Raw genomic sequence first — 25,443 nt, 5'->3', positions numbered from 1 at the left:
TGCAAACAAATAAATAAATCTTAAAAAAGAATATGATCAATCATTTGACAGACTATAAAGTAGCTATTAAAATTAATGTTTACTTTAGTAGTATGGATATTAATATTTCTCCTTATACATGAACATGGAAAGTCTTTCCACTATTTGTGTATTAAATTTCTTTTCAGCAGTTTTGTAGTTTTCAGTATATGTCTTTAATTTCCTTCATTAGCTTTATTACTAAATATTTTATTCGGGCCGGCGCCGCGGCTCAATAGGCTAATCCTCCGCCTAGCGGTGCCGGCACACCGGGTTCTAGTCCCGGTTGGGGCGCCGGATTCTGTCCCGGTTGCCCCTCTTCCAGGCCAGCCCTCTGCTGTGGCCAGGGAGTGCAGTGGAGGATGGCCCAGGTGCTTGGGCCCTGCACCCCATGGGAGACCAGGAAAAAGCACCTGGCTCCTGGCTCCTGCCATCGGATCAGCGCGGTGCACCGGCCGCAGCGCGCCGGCCGCGGCGGCCATTGGAGGGTGAACCAACGGCAAAGGAAGACCTTTCTCTCTGTCTCTCTCTCTCACTGTCCACTCTGCCTGTCAAAAAAAAATATAAAAAAATAAAAAAATAAAAATAAATATTTTATTCTATTTGATGTTACTGTAAATGAGATTGTATAATTTTCTTATTTTGAATGTCATTTCTCTTTTAAATTTACATTATTTTATTAATATAAAGAGAACAAATTTCATGTTCATAGACACAATTCTAGTTCATAGTTCATAGATACAATTCTAAGAATATGCAGATTTATATGTCCAGTGTATAGTGGTGTCTTAATCCGTTCTAGACTTCTATAATAAAATATGACAGATTGGGCAATTTGAAAATAATAGAAATTTATTTCTTACAAATCTGAAGTCTGGAAAGTGTAAGATCAAGGTGCTAGAAATTCCATATCTAGTAAGGGATTGTTACGTGCTGCAACCCGGTACCTTGTTACATCCCTTTGATGGAATGGTCACTGGATCCTTGTGGGGAGCAACTCGGATTAGACTAAGTTACTCGAATTAAGACTTATTCTTTGCATCTGCTCTCCCACAATATGGCACTGGGAGAGGAGTAAACAGCTTCTACGCAGCTGCCTCTCGCCAACTTGAGTGATGACCTGCAGGAGCTGATCCTGCTCCTGATTGGAGGAGAGCAGCGTACTCGGCGTGTGGGTAGCAGAGTTGGGATTGGTAGAAGAGGACTATAAAGGAGGAGAGAGACAACATGCACCAGGAACATCTAAAGGGAACACCTGAGCAGCTCCTTAGAGAGCCGGCCAGCGGTGTGCCACTCCCCCGCGGAAGTGGGGAAAGTGGCAGGGGGAACCGCCCTTCCACGGAGGTGGAAGGGACGGTAGCCAACCCGGGAAGAACCAGCAGCAAACCCGGGGAGGGCCGAGCAGACAAAAGAACAGCACAGGGTCCTGTGTCGTTCATCCACGAAGAGGGGGAGCGACAGATCCTCACATGGTGAAAGGGGAAAAGGGCAACAGGGACTAAGGCACTGTGTTAATACATTTTCCACTAGTATAACAAAGTTCTTGAGGCAGACTACTTTATAAATAAAGGAGGCTTATTTTGGTTCATGATTCTGGAGATACAACATCTAGGAGTCCCCTCTAGTGTTAGCTTTCTTGCTGGCAGTATTTAGGTGGCGTAAGATCCCATGGCAAGAGACAGGGAACACCGTGTGTGTGTGTGTGTGTGTGTGTGTGTGTGTGTGTGTCTCCTTAGAAGGCCCCTACAATTCAGTTATGGTGACTGTACCCTAATGGCCTTTTCTAATTGAATCATTTCCCAAAGACCCACCTTTAGATATCATAAAGTTTCTGCCATTTTAATATCATTAACATATGATTTTTGGAATTAAACTTCTGCATGAATCCAGGGGAACACACCATACAGGAATTGTAGTATTCTGCTCTTGGTCCTCAAAAAACCATGTTCTTCTCCCATACAACAACCATGCCATTCCCAGTAGTTCCAGAGTCTTAACTCAGTCCAGCATTAGTTTAAAAGTCTAAATTTTCATCTGAGACTTAAGGCAAACTTTTTATTCCATGAACTCTTGTGAAATAAAGAAAAGAACAAAACCAAAATTACAGACATCCAGAATACAGTAGCAGGACAGGCACTCCCAAGGGAGGCATAGAGAAAGAGAAAGCAATAATCGCCTCCAAACTAGTTTTCTGCATTAGATTTTTTTTTAACTGTAACAAAATACCTGAGCTTTTAAAGAAAGGCTCACAGTTTTGGAGGCTTCAGGCAAATAGCAGAGTGTAGACTCTTATGAGGATCCCTCTTGGCTGTGTCACTGCAAGGCAGATGGCCTTCTTGCTGGCAGAATCCTTCAGCAGTTATGGCATCACATGATGAGAGACAAGGAGTGCACATGTCTGTAGCTTTGTGCCTCTTCCTGTTCATAAAGTGAGTAGGAGTCAATCATGGGAGCTCCACCCTAAACACCATAGCCAGGTTATGTTTCTACCTCAATAACATTAACATGTCCTTAGGAATTAACCTCCTGCATGAATCCATGGGGACAAACCATATTTAATCATAGAAGGTACTATCTTCAATCTCTTTTATATAAGAGCACTAATTTAATTTGTGAGGGTGGGGCATGCATATAATCACTTTCTTAAAGATCCTACCTTTGACAACCCTTACATTAGATATAACGTTCCAACATTTGAATTCCAGAGGGACACATACATTGAAGTCATGGCCAAAGGTGTGTGTAGTATTTGCTTGAATTCTTAATCGGTTTGGCTGATAAAATTGCATAAAACAGCCATACCATTTTCATGTAATATGTATTTTAGTTTTGGGACAAGGCTAATACATTTCCGTGCTATTTATTGTATATTTTGTCCAAAATGATAAAAAGGTGTTTGTGAAATTGTTTTATTTTCTTTATTAAAAGTTGTATGTGTGTGTGTGTGTTTAGTTTTATTGCTGTACTGTTGTATTCTATCCCTGAAAATCTTTGTTTTCTCATTTAGGGTACCTCAATAGAGGGTTTCTGGTTGTGCAGCGTTCCCTAGATAAAGCTATCATGTCATATCATAATGACAAAGCTGAAGCACTGATGGCTGGATTACAAATTTTTGCTAGAAGATTTCCATATCCTGAATATTATCATGATGATCATATGTGGAGTTTTATAAGTTTATTTCCATGGATTATTTTATTTGTATTTTCTCACAATTTATTTACCCTCGTCAGGAGCATTGTGTCAGAAAAGGAAAACAGACTAAAGGTAACTTCATTTTATTGGTAATATTTTGGGCCTATGGAATAGATGTATGTGGAGGGTTGGTTATGTCTACACAGTTAGAAAAGTGAATTGTATTGCTGTAACAATATGCAAATATAAGTCAATTAACAGTGTACAATATACCACTTATCCATTTTCTGATGTTATCTGTTACCTAAATTCCTGATTTGGCGTGTAGCTTTATTGATTAAACAGATATTTGAAAATATTGCTGTGGAGAAAGGTCAAATATTAAATTTCTCAAACATTTGGAAGATAAAGGCCAAAATAATTTATGAGCTCTTATATTTGATAAATTTAAGATACACTTAAGTTTGATGGAGAATGCAAGGCTTAAGGTGAGGAAACAGATATGAAGAAACTGTCACTGATCAGGAGAAAAGCAGAGAGGGCCTGAGCTAAGGATGGATTTGGAGGTAGAAATTAGTAGAAATGGATATGCATATAATTAAATTTAGTTGTTGAAACTTTGCACATACTTCTTTCAAGGACTTTCTTTTCCATATATCAGATTGTTCTTAGGGTGTTCTGGGGGCTTGTCTAATTATATTGAGGTTGAGTAATACACTGTTCCCTGATGCCTGGGCTTAATGAGGGCAGATTTGGATAGACAGAAAAGTCATTCTTCTTCTAGGCAAGGGATTGTACCTCTTCCCAGCATCCATGGTTATTACTCTGTTGAAATTGTCACCCCCAATCACTCTGCTTGAAACCTCAGTCTTACCAGTACCATATAGAACTTGAGACTCCCACAACGTCCCGTCTCTGTAACTTTTGGGTGAGTTCCTTAACTTCTCTGTGCCTCATATTTATAATAGAGATGTAAATACTCCTATAGGAAGAATTGTCATAATACCACTTGCTAGTGCACAGCACAGGAAATGTTAGGTATAGCTGTTAGTATTCATTATCTGTGTGTTTTCTTTGTCCCTGTGTGCAGTAGATGCCAACCAATATAAATTTTTCTTCTTTCTGCTCTCTCTTCTCTCACATGTTTTGTCTTCTCTACATTTATGGTAATGCCATTTTCTAATTGCAGTTCTTACGAATTTTTCACGATCTTATTGTTTCAGAAACAGCCCGATTGATTTTCCTAATATTCTCCCTCTCTCTTTCTTCCTTCCATCCCCCCCATCTCTTCCTTGCTCCTTACTCTTATTCTGTATTACGTTCTTTTTCCCTCAAATTAAACATGGTTCACTATGAGCCATTTTATTTTATTTTTAAGATTTATTTATTTACTTGAAAAGTAGTTACAGAGAGAAAGAGAGAGAGAGACAGGTCGGTCTTCCATCCACTGATTCATTCCCCAACCGGCTGCAATGGCTGGAGCCGCGCCGATCTGAAGCCAGGAGCCAGGAGCCCCCTCTGGGTCTTTCCATGCAGGTGTAGGGGCCCAGGGACTTGGGTCATCTTTTACTGCTTTCCTAAGCCATAGCAGAAAGCTGGATTGGAAGTGGAGCAGCCGGGACTTGAATTGGTGCCCACATGGGATGCTGGCACTGCAGGTGATGGTTTACCCACTAGGCCACAGCGCTGGCTCAGACCCTCTTTATTTTCTTTGACTGGAATGTCTTTCTCTTGTCAAACCAGTGAATAACAACTTTGAAATGTATTTTCAACTTTCAACTGCAGTTTACCAGCTTTCACTTTGTATCTCCAGATCATATCATGCAGACCTAAATTATGTTACTTAAAGTGTTAGCTACTTTTTATTTTTAAAATTTCAATTAAAGGTCCGGCACCGCAGCTCACTAGGCTAATCCTCCGCCTGCGGCGCCGGCACACCGGGTTCTAGTCCCAGTCGGGGTGCCGGATTCTGTCCCGGTTGCCCCTCTTCCAGGCCAGCTCTCTGCTGTGGCCAGGGAGTGCAGTGGAGGATGGCCCAAGTCCTTGGGCCCTGCACCCACATGGGAGACCAGGAGGAGCACCTGGCCCCTGGCTTCAGATCAGCGTGGTGCGCTGGCTGCAGTGGCCATTGGGGGTGAATCAATGGCAAAGGAAGACCTTTCTCTTTGTCTCTCTTACTGTCCACTCTGCCTGTCCAAAAAAAAAAAAAAATCCAATTAAAGAATATTTATATGAGAGTACTTCAAAAAGTTATTCAAAAAGTTGAATTAAAAGTTGTTTATTTTGGTTCAAAAACTTTTGAAATCCATGCATAGTTTTTTTGTAATAAACAATTTCTTTGAACTTTTTGAAGAATCCTCATAAAAATATACATATCTACGTGTGCGGCACTGTTAATTATCAAGTGTGAATATGTCTATATAATTGTGGTAGTCAAGAAGTAGAATATTGCTGGCAATCGAGAAACTCCCTCATGTTTTTTTCAAGTTACTAAACTTTCTTCCCCAGAGATAATCATTATCTTAACTTCTAAAGCTCTATATTAGCCTGACCTGATTTTGAACTTGAAGTAGAATTATGCAATAGCTATCCTTTTGTGTCTGTGAGCATATTCATGGTATTCCATGAATGTATTCCATTTAGTGTAGTTTGGCCATTTTCAATGCAATATAATATGCCTTTTTAATGAATTTATCACAGATTGTCACTCTGCTGTTGATGGGCATTTGATTGTTTCAATATTGAGCTTTTACAGTGGGCTGCTGTGAAAATTTTGTACATATGTACACATTTTTTGCGTGGGTATATACCTGGATTTAAAGTGGTAGAGCATATAGTATGTCTGTTTTCAACATTATTAAATAAGGCCAAATATTTTCCCAAAGTGGTGTGTCAATTTATTCTCATAACAGTAATGAATGAGAATTACTTTTGCTCTGTATGTTTGCTAACACTTGGCAATATTAGTCCCTTTTAATTCTGACCATTCTGGAGGATGTATGGTGGAATTTCACTTTTATTTTAATTTGAATTTCCTTTGTAAGCTAGAAGTGGAAAAAATGAAAAAAAAAAAAAAAACTAGAAATTGAACTTACATTTGATTCAGCAATCCCACTTCTGTGTATATACCCAGAGGACATAAAATTATTCTATCAAAGAGACACCTGTTCCAACATGTTTATAACAGCACTGTTTACAGTAGCCAAAACAAAGAATCAACCAAGCTGTCTATCATATAAATGAATAAAGAAAATATACATATACATACACATATATACAGTGGAATACTATTCAGCTTTAAAAAATGAAATCTTGGGGCCGGCGCTGTGGTGCAGCGGGTTAACACTCAGGCCTGAAGCGCCGGCATCCCATATGGGCGTAGGTTTGAGACCTGGCTGCTCCATTTCCGATCCAGCTCTCTGCTATGGCCTAGAAAAACAATAGAAGATGGCCGGGTCCTTGGGCCCCTGCACCTGCATGGGAGACCCAGAAGAAGCTCCTGGCTCCTGGCTTCAGATCGGTGCAGCTCCAGCCAGTGTGGCCATCTGGAGAGTGAACCAGTGGGTGGAAGACCTCTCTCTCTCTCTCTCTCTGCCTCTCCTCTCTCTGTGTAACTCTGACTTTCAAATAAATAAATCTTTTTTAAAAAATGAAATCTTGTCATTTTCAGTAAAATGGATGGAATTGGAAGACATCATTAGTGAAAATCCAGACATAGAAAAACAAATTCTGCATGTTCTCTCTTATATTTGAGTGCTAATTTTTTTAAAGACTCAATCTGAACACAGAATGTTGATTACTAGAGGAATTAAAGGAATTTGGATAAAAAATAGAGGAAGTTGTAGGTAGTTAAATTTTTTTTTTTTTGACAGGCAGAGTGGACAGTGAGAGAGACAGACAGAGAGAAAGGTCTTCCTTTTTGCCATTGATTCACCCTCCAATGGCCGCCATGGCTGGCGCACCGTGCTGATCCGATAGCAGGAGCCAGGTACTTATGGTCTCCCATGGGGTGCAGGGCCCAAGGACTTGGGCCATCCTCCACTGCACTCCCTGGCCACAGCAGAGAGCTGGCCTGGAAGAGGGGCAACCGGGACAGAATCCGGCGCCCCAACCGGGACTAGAACCCAGTGTGCCTGCGCCGCTAGGCGGATGATTAGCCTAGTGAGCCATGGCGCCGGCCGTAGGTAGTTAATTTATTGTGACAAAAATACTAATATGCTGTCTATGTAAAAATGTGAAGGATTGAAAAAACTCAGTTGGTTTTAAATGGTATAAATTTATTTCTGGGGTGTCTGTTCTGCTGCATTAATCTGTAGGTCTGTTTTTATGATTGTACCATGCTTTTTTGATTACTATAACTTGCAGTATGTTTTGAAGTCAGATATTGTGATGTTCCAGCTTTGTTTATTTTGTTCGGGATTGTTTTGGATACCTGGAGTCTTCTGTGATTGTTCTTTCTAGTTTTGTGAAGAATGTCATTTGTATTTTCAAAGTTATATATGGAACCTGTAAATTACTTTAGCAATATGGACATTTTAACAATTTTAATGCTTCCAATCCATAAACATAGGATATCTTTTTATTTTTTGATGTCTTCTACTTCCTGCCTTTATGTCTTACAATTTTCATTGTAGAAGTTATTTACTTCCTTGGTTAAATTTATTCGTGGCTGGTTTTAGTAAGTATTATGAATGAAATTTCTTTCTTAGTGAACAGGGATAACTTGACTTCCTCCTTTCTAAATTGGATGCTCTTTATTTTTTTTTTTCTTGCCTTTTTTCTTTGACTAAGAAGAGTTTCTTTACAGTTAGACTAAGAAGAGTTTCTTTACAGTTAGAATCACAAAAATATCAGTGCCAGTCATAATTCTAAAAGACATTCCCAAACACCATAATCCAAAAATTACCATCCATGGAGATTAAAATCCTGAATGTTGAAACCCTGAAAGCCCAAATCTGCAATTCACATTGGAACTAAAGACATTCAAGGCTATATAATAGGGGTTGAAACCTGAATTCTCAGGAGGGGATTAGTGTATTTTTGGTTGTGTGCAGAATCATTGCATCCTTTCAGGCAGGACCAATACCTAGAAGACTGATCAGGCATTATTTTGGATGTGTCTGTGGAAGTGTTTTCAGAGAAGATTCAGTATGAGCCTGATTGGACTAGGTGTGGAAGATCTGCCATGCAGATAGTGTGAAGGCATTCTCCCAGGAGAGTCATGTCATCAAGGAAAAATAGGTTTCCTTTTCATATACTTGAAAGGCAAAGTGACAGAGAGAGTGCCAGGCTGAAGCTAGGAGCCCAGAACCCTTCTGGGTCTCCCATTTGGGTGGCAGGTGTCCAAGCACTTGAGCCATCACTGGTTGCATCTCAGGATGCATTACGAGGAAAATGAATCAAGCAGAGATGCCGGAACCTGAATCAGCCCTCTGATATAGGATGCAGGTGTCTCAAGGGGCAGCTTAAACCACTGCACCACAACGCCCAGGTGTCTGTCTGCCTGCCTTTCAAATAAGTGAAAAATTTATTTCAAAAAATACAATCACAGAAGACCTCAAGTAACAAAAATAATCCTGAACAAAATAAACAAAGCTGGGGCATTCCAATATCTGACTTCAAAACATACTATAAAGTTATAGTAATCAAAAAAGCATAGTATAAGCGTAAAAACAGACCTATAGATTAAAGCAGCAGAATAGACAACCCAGAAATAAATTCACATATTTACAGCCACTTGATTTTTTTTCAATCCTTCACATTTTTTAACAGGGAAAACATATTAGTATTTAAAAAAATACTTGAAGATCATGTCAATCGGCTGTTTTGGATATCTACGTATAATTGCCCATAATCTACCCCTTTGGTACATTTTTTATGTCAAATTTTTCTTTTTAGTTTTTTTCTTTCAATTTTTACTATTACTTTAAATTGTCAGCATTACTTGTTAAGAATTCAGATTTTAAAAGGTTTTTATTTTTTTTTAATTAGAGAGAGAGAGAGAGACAGACACACAGTCAGAGATCTTCCATCAAATACTCACAACAGCAAGACTGGTCCAGGTCAAAGACAGGAGTCCAGAGCTCAATCTGTGTCTTCTGCACAGGTGTCAGGGACTCAACTACTTAAACTAGAACTGCCGCCTCCCAGAGTATGCATTGACAGGAAGCTGGAATCAGAAGCAGAGAAGACTTGAACCCAGACTCATTGATGTAGGATACAGGTGTCCCAAAAACAGTATGTTAAACACTGTACAAAACACCTGTTTCAGTATCACATTTTTAAAATTCCCTGCACTGTATATTTCATTCACATATCTCCAATTCTGAGATACAAGTTGTATAAAGAATGTTAGAGTTTAATTTTAATGTAGTGCTTTGTAAATTTGATTCCACACAAGTGCATTATCATGATGGTGACTTTGTGTATAAGCACTGTGTATGGAATAAAAATGCTAAAGCTTCCTCAGGAAATGAAGATACACTCTTTCATCTTCCTGCATTTGTGAAAGATAAAATGGCCATATATGTGGTGATGATCAATCATGGATTGAGGTTGTCTGTTGTGGTGTTTCTCATGACTGCTGTTATGAAAGTTTGTGTGCACACAATTGCCACCCATAGTGGCATGCATTTGTTATGTTTTTTACTTATTTCTTTATGAATATAGTTTGTCTGTTTATAACTCTTATACACATATGACTACTGTTCTATATACCTGAGTGATTATTCTTGTAAAAATATTTGTTATTGCCTATTGTGTGAAGTGGTCTAAGAAGTATTCTGTTGTTTTTTTAGTTTTTCAAATAAATTACCCTTTAAAATGTAAATGAAGTTGTTTTAACTACTTTTTAAATTACTTTTTCCAAACTTCCTTTTTGGAATTTTATCTTTTGGAATTTGGGGCTTTAAAGATTTTGATCTTTCAGGATTTTGACGTTGAGGATTATGGTATCTGGATTCTGTCTCAGAATTGTGACCCAAACTTCCAAAACATGAAGAAAGCATAAAGAATCATACAATGAATATGGTCTTGTTAGATGTGAATTTCATAAAGGGACAAAACAAGTCTATTATGATGGCAATTGAAAGTGGTTTCAGTGCCCAAGGTTTTAATCTCTCAGAATTGAGAGGCTGACTAAAATGGCCTAATTGTTAAATTTGGCTTAAAGTTATCTCTGTAATCAGTACACTAACTATAACTTAACTTATAAACAAACTGAACCCTAACTTAAGAGCATATTCTTGTAACAAGTGCATGAATCTTGACCTGTCATCCCTGCTGAGCTTTCAGCCAGTCACAAGCTGCAAACTGCTTAGATGGTTCCAAATAAGGCAAACACCAAGGTGCAGTCAGGCTGTTTCTGTATGTTGCTTCCTTTTACTTTCTATCAATATTGCCCTGTTCACATTGATGACAGAGTTCCATGATTCTTTGCTGGCTTAGGGTATTTCCAAGTTCATGAATCATTTAATTGCTCATAAAAATTGAAGTTATCCAAGTTTTTTTTTAAGCACTAAAAAGCGATCTCAGAAACATGCAGACAGCATTGTAGAGCATGAAGAGCTGCTGTGTAACCCTTTCTAATATATGCAGAGGTTTGATTTAGATCAGTTGTAGGATGAGAGTAGGCACAGTAAAACAAAGAAGTGAGTGAGCATGTCCGTGTGTCAGTAAACTTTATTTACAAAAGAGTATGAGATGTCTGCATTGGCTCATGGACTGTAGTCTGCCTATCCCTGCTCTAATCTATAATGGAATTAAAGTTTATTTACTTTTTGTCTTATTACTTCCTGAAGGGGGACATAGTTAAAAGAAGGGCAGTCTTTCTGAATTTTAAATTTTTATTTAAGGATTTATTATGACAGAACTATAACTGGTAAGTTATTGGAGAGAAAACCACCAGACTCAGAATTCTGAGTTGAAGTCACAATATTGTCACTCCCTAAGGGGATGGCTTGATCAGTCAACAGAATCTTCTGATCTTGAATTTTTCCCCTGTAAAATGGGATGATAGTACTTAACCTGTATAAGTCATTGTGGTAATTAAATCAGCTCATATGTGTGAATGTGTTTTGAAAGCCACAAATTGTTCTTTGTATTTGGTTTGTGTTAACTCTCCCACAGGAGTACCAGCTCATGATAGGACTCAGTAATGGTATGCTCTGGGCTTCATATTTTGTCACATACCTCATGTTATATTTAATTATCATCACTTTACTGTGTGCAGTTCTATTTTTCAAGGCAAGTATTTATTTTAATACAAAGTATTGCAGCTAAGCTTTGAGAGGGATAAAGTAATTGGGGTGGGGGGGGTCTTAGTGAATTTTAGTTTGCAGAATAGTAAATGTATTTTCATTGATTCCAATGCAGAGATTCAGTAAATGCTTAGTTTATCAGCAAACAAAGCAGTAGACTTAGATGATTGGTCTGTGAGAAATGAGTTAATTTGTATTTCACTGAGCAGAGAGACCCATTTCACTGGGACCACTAAATATTTTTCTTCAATTTTTTTTCTATAATACTACTTTGACTATGTCTAAATCAGATTCCTGATTGTTTTGCCAGATTGTCCATGAGAGAATCCTTCAACACAGTGATCCATCAGTAGTTACTGTCTTTTTCCTGTTATATGTCATCAGCTTAATATTATTTGGCTTTATGATTAGCACATTCTTTACTAATGGTGAGTCTAAAATTCTTTTTTATGAAAGATTCTCAGTGTTTGAATTTTTAAAAAAGATTTATTTATTTATTTGAAAGGCAGAGTTACAGAGAGGCAGAGGCAGAGAGAGAGGGAGAGAGATGCTCCATTTGCTGGTTCACTCCCCAAATGGCCTCAGCAGCCAGAGCTGGGCTGATCCTAAGCCAGGAGCCAGGAACTTCTTCCAGGTCTCCCCCTTGAGCCATCTTCTGCTTTTCCAGGTGCAATAGTAGGGAGCTAGATTGGGGATAGGGGAGTGGGATTCAAACTGGCACCCATATTGGATGCCAGCACTGCAGGCGGCAGCTTTACCCATTATGCCACAGTGCTGGTCCATGTGTTTAACTTAAAAAAAAAAAAGAGAGATTTGTTTATTTGAAAGGCCTAGCAACAGAGAGAGGAAGAAGGAGAGGAGAACGTTGATCTTGTGGATCATTCCCCAAATGGCTGTAACAGCTAGGTCTGGGCTAGGCCAAAGCCAGGATCCAGGATCTCCATCCAGGTCTTCCTCATAGGTGGCAGGGGTCCAAACACCTGAGCCATCATCCTCTGCCTTCCAAGGAACATTAGCAGGAAGCTGGATCAAAAGTGGAGCAGCTGGGATTTGAACTAGCCCTCTGATATGGGATGCTGGCATCACAAGCAGTGGTTCAACCTACTGTATCACAATTTGGGCTCCTCTTTGTTTAACTTTTTGAGGAACTGCCAAACTGTTTTGCATAGTGGCTACATCATTTTTATATTACCATAGCAGTATATAAAGGTTCCAGTTTCTCTATATCCTTGCTAATGTTTTGTTTCTATTTTGTTTTTAAAATTATGGTCATACTGTAAGAATGAAATAGTATCTCTTTGTGGTTTTAAACTGCAGTTATTTATGGCTAGTTATGGTGAGCATTTGTGTGTGTGTGTGCGAGCTTGTTAGATATTTTATACATTTTTTGGGAAATGTCTGCAAGTTATTTTTCTATTTTTTTATCAGATATTTCTGTTTTCATTATTAGGTTGTAAGACTAATTTCTATATTCTGGATTTTAAAAATGGTTTTAGTTTGCAAATAATTTAGTTAATAAATTTTGAAATTTCATAGATTTGCTAATATTTGTACATGGTGTGAAGGAAGCAGCTAAGTTTATTCTTTTCCATGTTAATGTTCAATTGTTCCAGAGTAATTTGTTGTAAAGACTCTCCTTTCTTTCCATTGAATTGTCTTGGTGCCCTTGTCAAAAATCTATTGACCATGTAGCTGGCATCATTATGGCTGTAGTTTAAGCTCCTTGGGATGCCTGTGTTGCCCAGCAGAGTGCCAATTCAAGGCAGAGTGCCTTTGCTTCTGACTCAGCTTCCTGTCAGTATGCCTGGGATGGCTGCAGATGATGGCTCAATACTTGGATCCCTGCCACCTATGTGGGAAGCCCAGGTGGAGTTCTGGGCTCCTGGCTTTGGCCTGGCCTATTCCTGGCTGTTGTAAGCATTTGGGGAGTGAATCAGCAGATGGAAAGTACCTAATTCTCTCTCTCTCTCTCTCTTTTTTTTTTTTTTTTTTTTTTTTTTTTGATAAGCAGAGTGGACAGTGAGAGAGAGTGAGAGACAGAGAGAAAGGTCTTCCTTTTCTGTTGGTTCACCCCCCAGTGGCTGCTGTGGCCTACGCACTGCGGCCGGCACACCGCGCTGATCTGAAGCCAGGAGCCAGGTGCCTCTCCTGATTTCCCATGCGGGTGCAGGGCCCAAGGACTTGGGCCATCCTCCACTGCACTCCCAGGCCATAGCAGAGAGCTGGACAGGAAGAGGAGCAACCGGGACAGAATCCGGCGCCCCGACTGGGACTAGAACCCAGGGTGCCGGCGCCGCAGGGGGAAGATTAGCCTATTGAGCCGCGGCACCGGCCCTAACTCTCTCTTTCTGTCCCTATCTCTGTCACTCTGCTTTTTAAATAAATAAATCTTTTATAATATTTATGGCCTTAGATATATGGACTTATTTCTGGACTCTGAATTCTTTTCCATTGGCCTGTATATTTGTCCTTATGACTGTACCACAATGTTTTTAGTACTAGAATGGAGGAATCTGAAATGCATATTTCTCAGTGAAAGAAGCTACTCTGAAAAATGTATAATACAAGCCATATTACCGTTTAGAAAAGGCCAAATGGTAGGCCAGTAAAGCCAAGAGTTGTTTGCAGAGTTTCATGGGGAGAGTGATGAATGGATGGAGCAAAGGACTTTTTTAGGGAAGTGAAGCTATTTTGCATGATATTGAAATAGTAAACACATGACTTCTATAACTCAAAGAGTGAACCTAAACAGGACTATGGATTTTAGTTAGTAATACTATATTGATATTGAGTCATCAGTTGCAACAAATGTACCTCACTAATGCATTGTAAATAATGGAACAGTCTGTGTGGGTAGAAGAGAGTGGAAACTCACAGTACTTCCAACTTAATTTTTCTGTAAACTTAAAACTGCTCTATAATTACTTTAATTAAAAATTATATCTATATATTAGCTTTTTGATGTGTTAGTTAAGCTATTGTTTGTCTTATAAGAATTGAAATTGATTTTTTGACTTTGCTTATAATTTTTATTGCAACAGTACTTAAAAAATTTTGTGTAGGGGCCGGTGTTGTGGTGCAGTGGGTTAAGCTGCCATCTGCAATGCTGGCATCCCATGTGGTCACCAGTTCAAGTCCCGGCTGTGCCACTTCTGATTCAGCAGCCTGCTGATGTACCTGGAAAAGCAGTGCAAGATGGCCCCCTTGGGCCCTTACTACCCACATGGGAGACCTGGAGTTCCAGGCATCTGGCTTTAGTCTGCTCCAGCCCTGGCCCTTGTGGCCATTTGGGGAGTGAACTAGTGGATGAAAGATCAATTTCTCTGTCTCTCTTTCTCTTTCACTGTAACTTTGTCTTTCAAATAAATAAACGTATAAAAAATAAAAAAGTTTTGTGTAGGGCTGGTGCCGTGGAGTAGTAGGCTAAGCCTCCGCCTACAGTGCTGGCATCCTATATGGCCTGTCCCGCTGCTCCTCTTCCAGTCCAGCTCTCTGCTTATGGCCTAGGAAAGCAGTGGAAGATGGCCCAAGTGCCTGGGTCCCCGCACCCATGTGGGAGATAAGGAAGAAGCTCCTGGCTCCTGGCTTTGGATTGGACCAGCTCTGTCCACTGTGGCTATTTGGGTAATGAACCAGCAGATGGAAGACCTCTCTCTGTGTCTTTTCCTCTCTCTTTATAACTCTGCCTTTCAAGTAAATAAGCAAAAAAATTAAAAAGTTGTGTGGGTGCAAACTGTTGAAATCTTTACTTAGTATATACTTAACTGATCTTCTGTATATAAAGGTAATTGAAAATGAATCTTGATGAAGAATGGGATTGGAGAGGAAGTAGGAGATGAGATGGTTATGGGTAGGAGGGAAAAGCCACTATAATCCAAAAGTTGTACTTTTGAAATTTATATTTATTAAATAAAAGTGAAAAAAGTTTTGTGTAATTAATTTGTTCAGTCCTTAAGAATTACATTTTGAGTCTTTGTGATGTATATTTGAGTTTATTTTCAAGTATCTGTTTTGTATTAATGATTTTGTTACACATTAATTCTCATGTTTATAGATTTCTAAATTAGTAGTATCACATTCAAGTAATCAGTTTGAATCCTTATATCATTAATTTTGCTCTGTGCCACTGTGCTGGCAGGGACTTTGAATACCTAATTCAGTAGATGCTATGATAGTGAACTTTGTCTTATTCCAATATTCTAGGGAATGTTTCAGCCTTTCATCATTAAAAGCACATAAAAAAATTTTATCCAGTTGAATCCCAAGTTGAGTCCCAAGGTTCCAAGTCATCCTACTTTCTTCAGTTTTCAGTGTCTTCTTTTAGCTAATCTGTATAATTTTTCCATATATTTTACCCTTAATAAGTGATAGTGTGAAATGTATTTATCCATCTTGTCCCGAACAGAAATTCTTGATTTTTTTAAAACTGTCGGCCAGCGCTGCGGCTCACTAGGCTAATCCTCCCCCTGCAGCGCCGGCACCCCGGGGTTCTAGTCCCAGACAGGGCGCCAGATTCTGTCCCGGTTGCTCCTCTTCCAGTCCAGCTCTCTGCTGTGGCCTGGGAAGGCAGTGGAGGATGGCCCAAGTCCTTGGGCTCTGCACCTGCATGGGAGACCAGGAGGAAGCACCTGGCTCCTGGCTTCGGATCAGTGCAGTGCCCCTGACGTAGCAGCCAGTTGGGGGGTGAACCAATGGAAAAAGGAAGACCTTTCTCTCTGTCTCTCTCTCTCTCACTGTCTAACTCTGCCTGTCAAAAAAATAAATAAATAAAATTTAAAAAACCTGCTAATTCTCTCAAATACTGATAGGCATATTAAGTTCTTTGACTATGGGCATCCTAGATATGGCCATGACAGAATAGCTTGCACGATGCTGTGGGCTGATTTCACCTGGAATCGTGCCCAGAAATAACAATTGAGTGCAAGTGGTTTATTTGGGAACTGGACCACAGGAAGTCAAGAAGTGAACCAAGAAATGTGTAAACAGATAACCTCACATTTTCAGCTGATTCCTAAGTTGGATATAAGAAGGCTAAGATACCCAATCAAAAATAACAGATGTGAAACTAAGTTGGTAAGCAGACACAAAACTATTCTTTTTTTTTTTTTGCTGTTTTGATTAAATCTTTATTTTTTTTTAACTTTTATTTAATGAATATAAATTTCCAAAGTACGACTTATGGATTAAAATGGCTTCCCCCACATACCGTCCCTCCCACCCACTACCCTCCCCTTTCCCACTCCCTCTCCCCTTCCATTCACATCAAGATTCATTTTCGATTATCTTAATATACAGAAGATCAGCTTAGTATACATTAAGTATGGATTTCAACAGTTTGCTCCCACACAGAAACATAAAGTGAAAAATAATAGATGATTTTTTTTAAATGATGATGAAATCAGATCAGACCTATTGTCATGTTTAATCCCAGTGAGAGTCAAGTTGGGAATTGATAATTTCTTTTTTTTTTCTTTTACAGAGGATCAGTTTAGTATGCATTAAGTAAGGATTTCAAAAGTTTGCACCCCCATAGAAACACAAAGTGAAATATATTGTTTGAGTACTCATTATAGCATTAAATCTCAATGTACAACACATTAAGGATAGAGATCCTACATGAGGAGTAAGTGCACAGTGACTCCTGGTGTTGACTTTACCAATTGACACTCCTGTTTATGGCATCAGTAATCTCCCTATGCTCCAGTCATGAGTTTCCAAGGCTATGGAAGCCCTCTGAGTTCTCCGACTCTTATCTTGTTTAGACAAGGTCATAGTCAAAGTGGAGGTTCTCTCCTCCCTTCAGAGAAAGGTACCTCCTTCTTTGAAGACCTGTTCTTTCCACTGGGATCTCACTCGCAGAGATCTTTTGCCAGAGTGTCTTGGCTTTCCATGCCTGAAATACTCTCATGAGCTTTTCAGCCAGCTCCGAATGCCTTTAGGGCTGATTCTGAGGCCAGAGTGCTATTTAGGATATCTGCCATTCTATGAGTCTGCTGAGTATCTCACTTCCCATGTTGGATCACTCTCCCCTTTATTTACTCCATCGGTTAGCGTTAGCAGGTACTAGACTTGTCTATGTGCTCCCTTTGACTCCCAGTCCCTCCACCATGACCAACTGTGAACTGAAATTGATCACCTGGAACAGTGAGATGGCATTGGTACATGCCACCTCGATGGGATTGAATTGGAATCCCCTGGTATGCTTCCAACTCCACCACTTGGGGCAAGTCAGCCTGAGCATGTCCCAAATTATACATCTCTTCCCTCTCCCATTCCCACTCCCATGTTCAACAGGGATCACATTTCAGTTAATTTTCAACACTTAAGAATAACTGTGCATCAATTACAGAACTAAACCAGTCATATTAAGTAGAACAGATAAAAAAAAAACTACTAAGAGGGATAATGTATTAAGTTGTTCATTAACAGTCAGGGCTATGCTGATCAAGCCACTGTTTCCCATAGTGTCCACCTCACTCCAACAGGTTTCCCTCTTGGTGTTCAGTCAGTCGTCACCGATCAGGGAGAACATATGGTATTTGTCCCTTTGGGACTGGCTTATTTCACTCAGCATGATGTGTTCCAGATTCCTCCATTTTGTTGCAAATGACTGGATTTCGTTGTTTCTTACTGCAGTATAGTATTCTAAAGAGTACATATCCCATAATTTCTTTATCCAGTCTACTGTTGATGGGCATTTAGGTTGGTTCCAGGTCTTAGCTATTGTGAATTGAGCTGCAATAAACATTAGGGTGCAGACCTCTTTTTTGTTTGCCAATTTAAATTCCTTTGGGTAAATTCCAAGGAGTGGGATGGCTGGGTCGAACGGTAGGGTTATCTTCAGGTTTCTGAGGAATCTCCAGACTGACTTCCATAGTGGCTTCACCAGTTTGCATTCCCACCAACAGTGGGTTAGTGTCCGTTTTTCCCCACATCCTCGCCAGCATCTGTTGTTGGTAGATTTCTGAATGTGAGCCATTCTAACCGGGGTGAGGTGAAACCTCATTGTGGTTTTGATTTGCATTTCCCTGATTGCTAATGACCTTGAACATTTTTTCATGTGCCTGTTGGCCATTTGGATTTCCTCTTTTGAAAAATGTCTATTGAGGTCCTTGGCCCATCTCTTAATTGGGTTGTTGGTTTTGTTTTTGTGGAGTTTCTTGATCTCTTTGTAGATTCTGGTTATTAACCCTTTATCTGTTGCATAGTTTGCAAATATTTTTTCCCATTCTGTCGGTTGTCTCTTCACTCTCCTGACTGTTTCTTTTGCAGTACAGAAACTTCTCAATTTGATGCAATCCCAATAGTTGATTTTGGCTTTGACTGCCTGTGCCTCCCGGGTCTTTTCCAGAAATTCTTTGCCTGTGCCAATATCTTGAAGGGTTTCTCCAATGTTCTCTAGTAACTTGATGGTGTCAGGTCGTAGATTTAGGTCTTTAATCCATGTTGAGTGGATTTTTGTGTAAGGTGTAAGGTAGGGGTCTTGCTTCATGATTCTGCACGTGGAAATCCAGTTTTCCCAGCACCATTTATTGAATAGACTGTCCTTGCTCCAGGAATTAGTTTTAGATCCTTGATCAAATATAAGTTGGCTGTAGATGTTTGGGTTGATTTCTGGTGTTTCAATTCTGTTCCATTGGTCTATCCATCTGTTTCTGTACCAGTACCATGCTGTTTTGATTATAACTGCCCTGTAGTATGTCCTGAAATCTGGTATTGTGATGCCTCCGGCTTTGTTTTTGTTGTACAAGATTGCTTTAGCTATTCGAGGTCTCTTGTGCCTCCATATAAATTTCAGCACCATTTTTTCCAGATCTGAGAAGAAGGTCTTCGGTATCTTGATTGGTATTGCATTGAATCTGTAAATTGCTTTTGGGAGAATGGACATTTTGATGATATTGATTCTTCCAATCCATGAGCATGGAAGATTTTTCCATTTCTTGGTATCCTCTTCTATTTCTTTCTTTAAGGTTTTGTAATTTTCATCGTAGAGATCTTTTACGTCTTTGGTTAAGTTTATTCCAAGGTATTTGATTGTTTTTGTAGCTATTGTGAATGGGATTGATCTTAGAAGTTCTTCCTCAGCCATGGCATTGTCTGTGTATACAAAGGCTGTTGATTTTTGTGCATTGATTTTATACCCTGCTACTTTGCCAAACTCTTCTATGAGTTCCAATAGTCTCTTAGTAGAGTTCTTTGGGTCCCCTAAATACAGAATCATGTCATCTGCAAAGAGGGATAGTTTGAGTTCTTCCTTCCCAATTTGTATCCCTTTAATTTCTTTTTCTTGCCTAATAGCTCTGGCTAGAACCTCCAGAACTATATTGAATAGCAGTGGTGAGAGTGGGCATCCCTGTCTGGTACCAGATCCCAGTGGAAATGCTTCCAACTTTTCCCCATTCAATAGGATGTTGGCTGTGGGTTTTTCATAGATTGCTTTGATTGTATTGAGGAATGTTCCTTCCAAACCCAGTTTGCTTAGAGTTTTCATCATGAAAGGGTGTTGTATTTTATCAAATGCTTTCTCGGCATCTATTGAGATAATCATATGGTTTTTCTTCTGCAGTCTGTTAATGTGGTGTATCACATTGATTGTCTTGCGCACATTAAACCATCCCTGCATACCAGGGATAAATCCCACTTGGTCTGGGTGGATGATCTTTCTGATGTGTTGTTGCATTCTATGGGCGAGAATTTTATTGAGGATTTTTGCATCTATGTTCATCAGGGATATTGGTCTGTAATTCTCTTTCAGTGCTGCATCTTTCTCTGGCTTAGGAATTAAGGTGATGCTGGCTTCATAGAAAGAATTTGGGAGGACTCCCTCTTCTTCGATTGTTCTGAATAGTTTGAGAAGAATTGGAGTTAGTTCTTCTTTAAATGTCTGGTAGAATTCAGCAGTGAATCCATCTGGTCCTGGGCTTTTCTTTGTTGGGAGGGCCTTTATTACTGTTTCAATTTCTGTCTCAGTTATGGGTCTGTTTAGGTTTTTGATGTCTTCCTGGTTCAATTTAGGCAGGTTGCATGTGTCCAGGAATCTATCCATTTCTGATAGGTTTCCCTGTTTGCTGGCATACAAGTCCTTGTAGTAATTTCTGATGATTCTTTTTATTTCTGTGGTGTCTGTTGTTACATTTCCTTTTTCATCTCTGATTTTATTGATTTGGGTCTTTTCTCTTCTTTTTTTAGTTAGTTGGGCCAATGGGGTGTCAATTTTGTTTATTTTTTCAAAAAACCAGCTCTTCGTTTGGCTGATTTTTTGTAATGTTTTTCTTGATTCAATCCTGTTGATTTCTTCTCTGATTTTAATTATTTCTCTTCTCCTACTAGATTTGGGTCTGGTTTGCTGTAGGTTTTCTAGATCCTTGAGGTGAATTGAAAGCTCATCTATTTGGTGTCTTTCCAATTTCTTGATGTAGGCACCTATTGATATAAACTTTCCTCTTAACACTGCTTTTGCTGCGTCCCATAAGTTTTGGTATGTTGTGCTGTTATCCTCATTTACTTCCAGAAAGTTTTTGATTTCTCTTTTGATTTCTTCTATGACCCATTGTTCATTCAGGAGCATGTTGTTCAATCTCCATGTGTTTGCGTATGCTCTAGGGATTCCTGAGTTGCTAATTTCCAACTTCATTCCTTTATGGTCTGAGAAGCTGCATGGTATGATTCTAATTCTTTTGAATTTGCTGAGACTTGCTTTATGGCCTAGTATGTGGTCAATCCTAGAGAAGGTTCCATGTACTGCTGAGAAGAATGTAAAATCTTTAGCTGTAGGATTGAAAGTTCTGTATATATCTGTTAGATCCATTTGGGCTATAGTGTCGTTTAAATCTACTGTATCCTTGTTGATCTTCTGACCGGATGATCTGTCTATTTCTGAGCGTGGAGTATTGAAGTCCCCCAGTACTACTGTATTGGGGTCTAAGTCTCCCTTTAAGTCCGTTAATAAATCATTTAGATAAACTGGTGCCCTGTAGTTAGGTGCATATACATTGATAATTGTTATATCTTCCTGTTGAATTGATCCCTTAATCATGATATTCTTACAATGCTGGGAAACAGAGGTAGGAATTCAAGCTGTCAGCAAACGCTCGAGATTTGCATTGTGATTTCAGAAGTACACATTCTAGGAGTGTAAAGGCTATACTTTAGGAATGAAGCAGACATTCAAAGAAAAAGAATGACTCCTTAGAAGTAAGAGCAAAGTTGAAATAGATCATTATTGACAAAACCTAAATACTTAGGGAATTTCATCTGCCTTCCTGAAGAAATGTTAACTCTTTAGTGGGCTATAAAATTAATTACATTAATTGTATTTCATTTTTTTCTTTACAATGTACAAAAAAAAAACAAAAAATTACAAAGAATGCAGAAATAAAAAGGACTTACAGACTGAATACTAAGAGAAAATGTAGGCCATAGATAGCCACAGATAATTTAGATACTGGATTTTTCAGATAAGAACTTTACAATAAACATAGATTTGTGAATTTGGGAAAAAGATAAAAATAAGGAATTTTATAAGATCCCTAGAGTATATGAATAAAAATCTCAAATGTACATGCCAGACTTAAAAATGAAGCAGTTGAAGTAGAAGAAAGAATAAATAGAAATAAAAGCAAACAAGACATAGTTGAATGGAGTATTACTTAATCGGAAAATTTGTCATTAGAAAACACACAGATTTAAATGCAGTATGATAATTTTAAACAGTATGAAAAATAAAAGATACATTGGAAGAGACATTTAGACATGGTAAGAAACTCTAAAAGAAGTTTAATTTTAGTCCCTATGGGTGAACAGAGAATGAGACAGAGCAGGAAGACCTTTCTCTCTGTCTCTCTCTCTCACTGTCCACTCTGCCTGTCAAAAAAGAAAAAAAAAAGTAAAAAAAAATTAAAAAAACAAAAACAAACAAACAAACAAAAAACATACTAGCCAGGCTGGCCCCGCGGCTCAATAGGCTAATCCTCCCCCTGCAGCACCGGGACCCCGGGTTCTAGTCCTGGTTGGGGTGCTGGCTCTGTCCCGGTTGCTCCTCTTCCAGTCCAGCTCCCTGCTGTGGCCCGGGAGTGCAGTAGAGGATGGCCCAAGTCCTTGGACCCTGCACCCACATGGGAGACCAGGAGAAGCGCCTGGCTTCTGGCTTCGGATCAGCACAGCACGCCAACCGCAGTGGCCATTGATGGGGTGAACCAACGGCAAAGGAAGACATTTCTCTCTGTCTCTCTCTCACTGTCCACTCTGCCTGTCAAACACACACACACACACACACACACACACACATACTAGCTGAAGATTTTCTAAAACTGGTTATAGACATACATGCATGGATTTAAGAGTTCTATAAACTCTAAGATAAATGCAAAGATAATTTCATCTAGATTCATGATAATACAACTATTACAAACTAGACATATCCAGAAACTAACTTCAAATGAGCAAAGGTAATAATAATGATTTTTCAGTTACAAAATGATGAAATCCCGAGGATAATAGAATGACAATTTTTTTTTTTGACAGAGTGGACAGTGAGAGAGAGAGAGAGAAAGGTCTTCCTTTTCCATTGGTTCACCCTCCAATGGCCGCCGCGGCCAGTGTGCTGCGGCCGGCGCACCGTGCTGATCTGATGGCAGGAGCCAAGTACTTCTCCTGGTCTCCCATGGAGTGCAGGGCCCAAGCACCTGGGCCATCCTCCATTGCGCTCCTGCGCCACAGCAGAGAGCTGGCTTGGAAGAGGGGCAACCGGGACAGAATCCGGCGCCCCGACCGGGACTAGAACCCACTGTGCTGACGCCGCAAGACGGAGGATTAGCCTAGTGAACCGCGGCTCTGGCCTTAGAATGAAATTTTTAAGATGCTGAAAGATTAAGTAGAATCCTATACCTTGGAATTAAATGCCCAGAAAGAAAAATATTGTTTGTCATCGAAGTATAGAGATGGTTATTAGAGGCTGGGGAGGTAGGGAAGGGTAAGAAGAGATTCTGATCAAAGGATACAAAGTTTCAGGTATGAGAAATGTTTTATTGCACAATAATAATTACTATAATAATTGTCAAATAATATACATTTCTTTTTTTAAGATTTTTTATTTATTTAATTGATTGGTAAAGTTACAGAGAGAGGGAGAGACAGAGAGAAAGGTCCTCCCTCGTTGGTTCACTCCCCAAATGAGCACAACGGCTGGAGCTATGCTGATCCGAAACCAGGAGCCAGGTGCTTCCTCCTGGTCTTCCATGTGAGTGCAGGGGCCCCAGCACTCGGGCCATCCTCCACTGCCTTCCTAGGCCACAGCAGAGAGCTGGACTGGAAGAGGAGCAGCCAGGACTAGAACCCAGTGCCCACATGGGATACTGGCGCCACAGGCGGAGGATTAACCCACTGCGCCACGGTTCCAGCCCCAATATATATTTCAAAATAAGAAAATAAATTTCAACTGTATCCAAAAATGACAGGTAAGTGAGGTAATAGATATGTTACTTAACTTGATTTAATGTCACATTGTATGTGTATATCAAAATATCTCACTGTGCCCCATAAATATATACAATTGTTAGTAAGATATTAATAATACATTTTAAAATATTTTTCAAAAATGCAGGGAAATTAAGAAATTATGAGTGAATTTGGCTGTTCTTTCTAAGAGAAGTAACAGTAGAGGGAGCTTTTTGGTAGAAAAAAAATACATTGCCAGAGTAGAGCATGAGAATGCAGGAAGGAATGAAAGATACAGGAAATAGTCAATATCTGGATGAACCTATGAGGTTAAGAATGAAAGGATATTTCCTTAATCTGATAAGGAATTTCTATAAATATTGTAAAGTAAACATCACAATGATGCTAAAATATTGAACAACTTCCTCCTAAGCCCAGAAGTCACACAAGGATGTCAGCTGTTACCCTTTCTGTTCAACACTGTAATAGAGATCTCAGTTTGTGCTCACTACAGCAGCACATATACTAACATTGGAACAATATAGAGAAGATTAGAGATCTCAGTTAATAATAATGCAAGGAAAGTCATAAATGTATAAAGATTTGTAATGAACATGATTACAAAAGAACCTATAAACTATTAGAATTAATATTGTAACGAAGGCACAAAAATACATGGTCAATAGATGCATTAGGGTTCCCTAGAGAGAGAAAAGTGGTAGGATGTGTGTATATATATATATATATAATGTATGTATATGTATATATATATACACATATATGTATATGTATGTATACATATATATGTATATATATCTGTATATATATATATATACATATATACACACAGATATATGAAGGGAGATTTACTAGGAGATTTATTTGGAGATTTATTAGTCCCTCAGTAAGGGACTTCTGCAGGCTGGAGACCCTGGGATGTCGATAGAATGGCTTAGTCTGAGTCCAAGACCCTCAGAACCAGGAAGCTCAGTACCAACAAGAGGGCTGTTGGTGGGTCTTTGGAGTTTTAAGGCCAACAACTGATATCCAAAGCATGGCTCTCTGAGGGGCCATTTTCTTTCTTGTTCTCCCCAGTCCCACCAAGGCAATTAGTGGTGTCCACCAACGCTGAGGGTGGGACTTCTCTACCTAGTCCACTCAGACACATTGGCCAATCTCATTTGGACACATCCTCACAGACACTCAAAATAATATTTTGTTTTCTAGGTAGTCCTTAACCCAGTCAAGTTGACATCTGAAATTAAGCTATAATAAACAAAAATTTGATGTTCTATATTAGCTACTTTTGGAAAAGGAAATATAAAAATACCACTTGTCATAGCATCACATACAAGATATCTGGGAACAAATAAATGTGCAAGATCTTTATTCTGAAAACTAGCAAATATTCTTGGTTATTTAAGTTTGAGGATTCAATAGTAAGTTAGTAGTTCTCTCCATATAATCTGAATTAAAATTTTCAGCAAGTATATACATATGTTTGCTTATGTATATGAAAATGATAAACTGATTCCAAAGTTGTGTGGAAATAAAAAAGGTCAAGAATAGGCTATGTTATTTTATAAAAGCAAAATTGGAA

General features: G+C 39.1%; 1 protein-coding gene across 10 annotated transcripts in view; it reads left to right on the top strand.

Moving 5' to 3' along the window:
• Positions 1-25,443, top strand: part of LOC100352755 (phospholipid-transporting ATPase ABCA3) — a 183,092-nt gene that overhangs the window by 24,560 nt on the left and 133,089 nt on the right. For 6 of the 10 annotated variants that reach the window (XM_070064644.1, XM_070064643.1, XM_070064642.1 and 3 more), the window contains 3 exons: positions 3,026-3,282; positions 11,278-11,394; positions 11,719-11,836. The exons of 1 other annotated variant lie outside the window; for it this stretch is intronic. In XM_070064644.1, the coding sequence (XP_069920745.1) occupies positions 3,026-3,282; positions 11,278-11,394; positions 11,719-11,836 (492 nt within the window). Of the gene's footprint in view, positions 1-3,025; positions 3,283-4,068; positions 4,079-11,277; positions 11,395-11,718; positions 11,837-25,443 lie in introns of those variants that run through there. 3 more of the 10 variants (XM_070064647.1, XM_070064650.1, XM_070064648.1) reach the window with 2 other exon arrangements.

Source organism: Oryctolagus cuniculus, chromosome 19, assembly GCF_964237555.1.
Source record: "Oryctolagus cuniculus chromosome 19, mOryCun1.1, whole genome shotgun sequence".
Taxonomy (NCBI): Eukaryota; Metazoa; Chordata; class Mammalia; order Lagomorpha; family Leporidae; genus Oryctolagus; species Oryctolagus cuniculus.
Note: the sequence above shows the minus strand (reverse complement) of the source record. Positions and strands in the feature narration are given on the sequence as shown.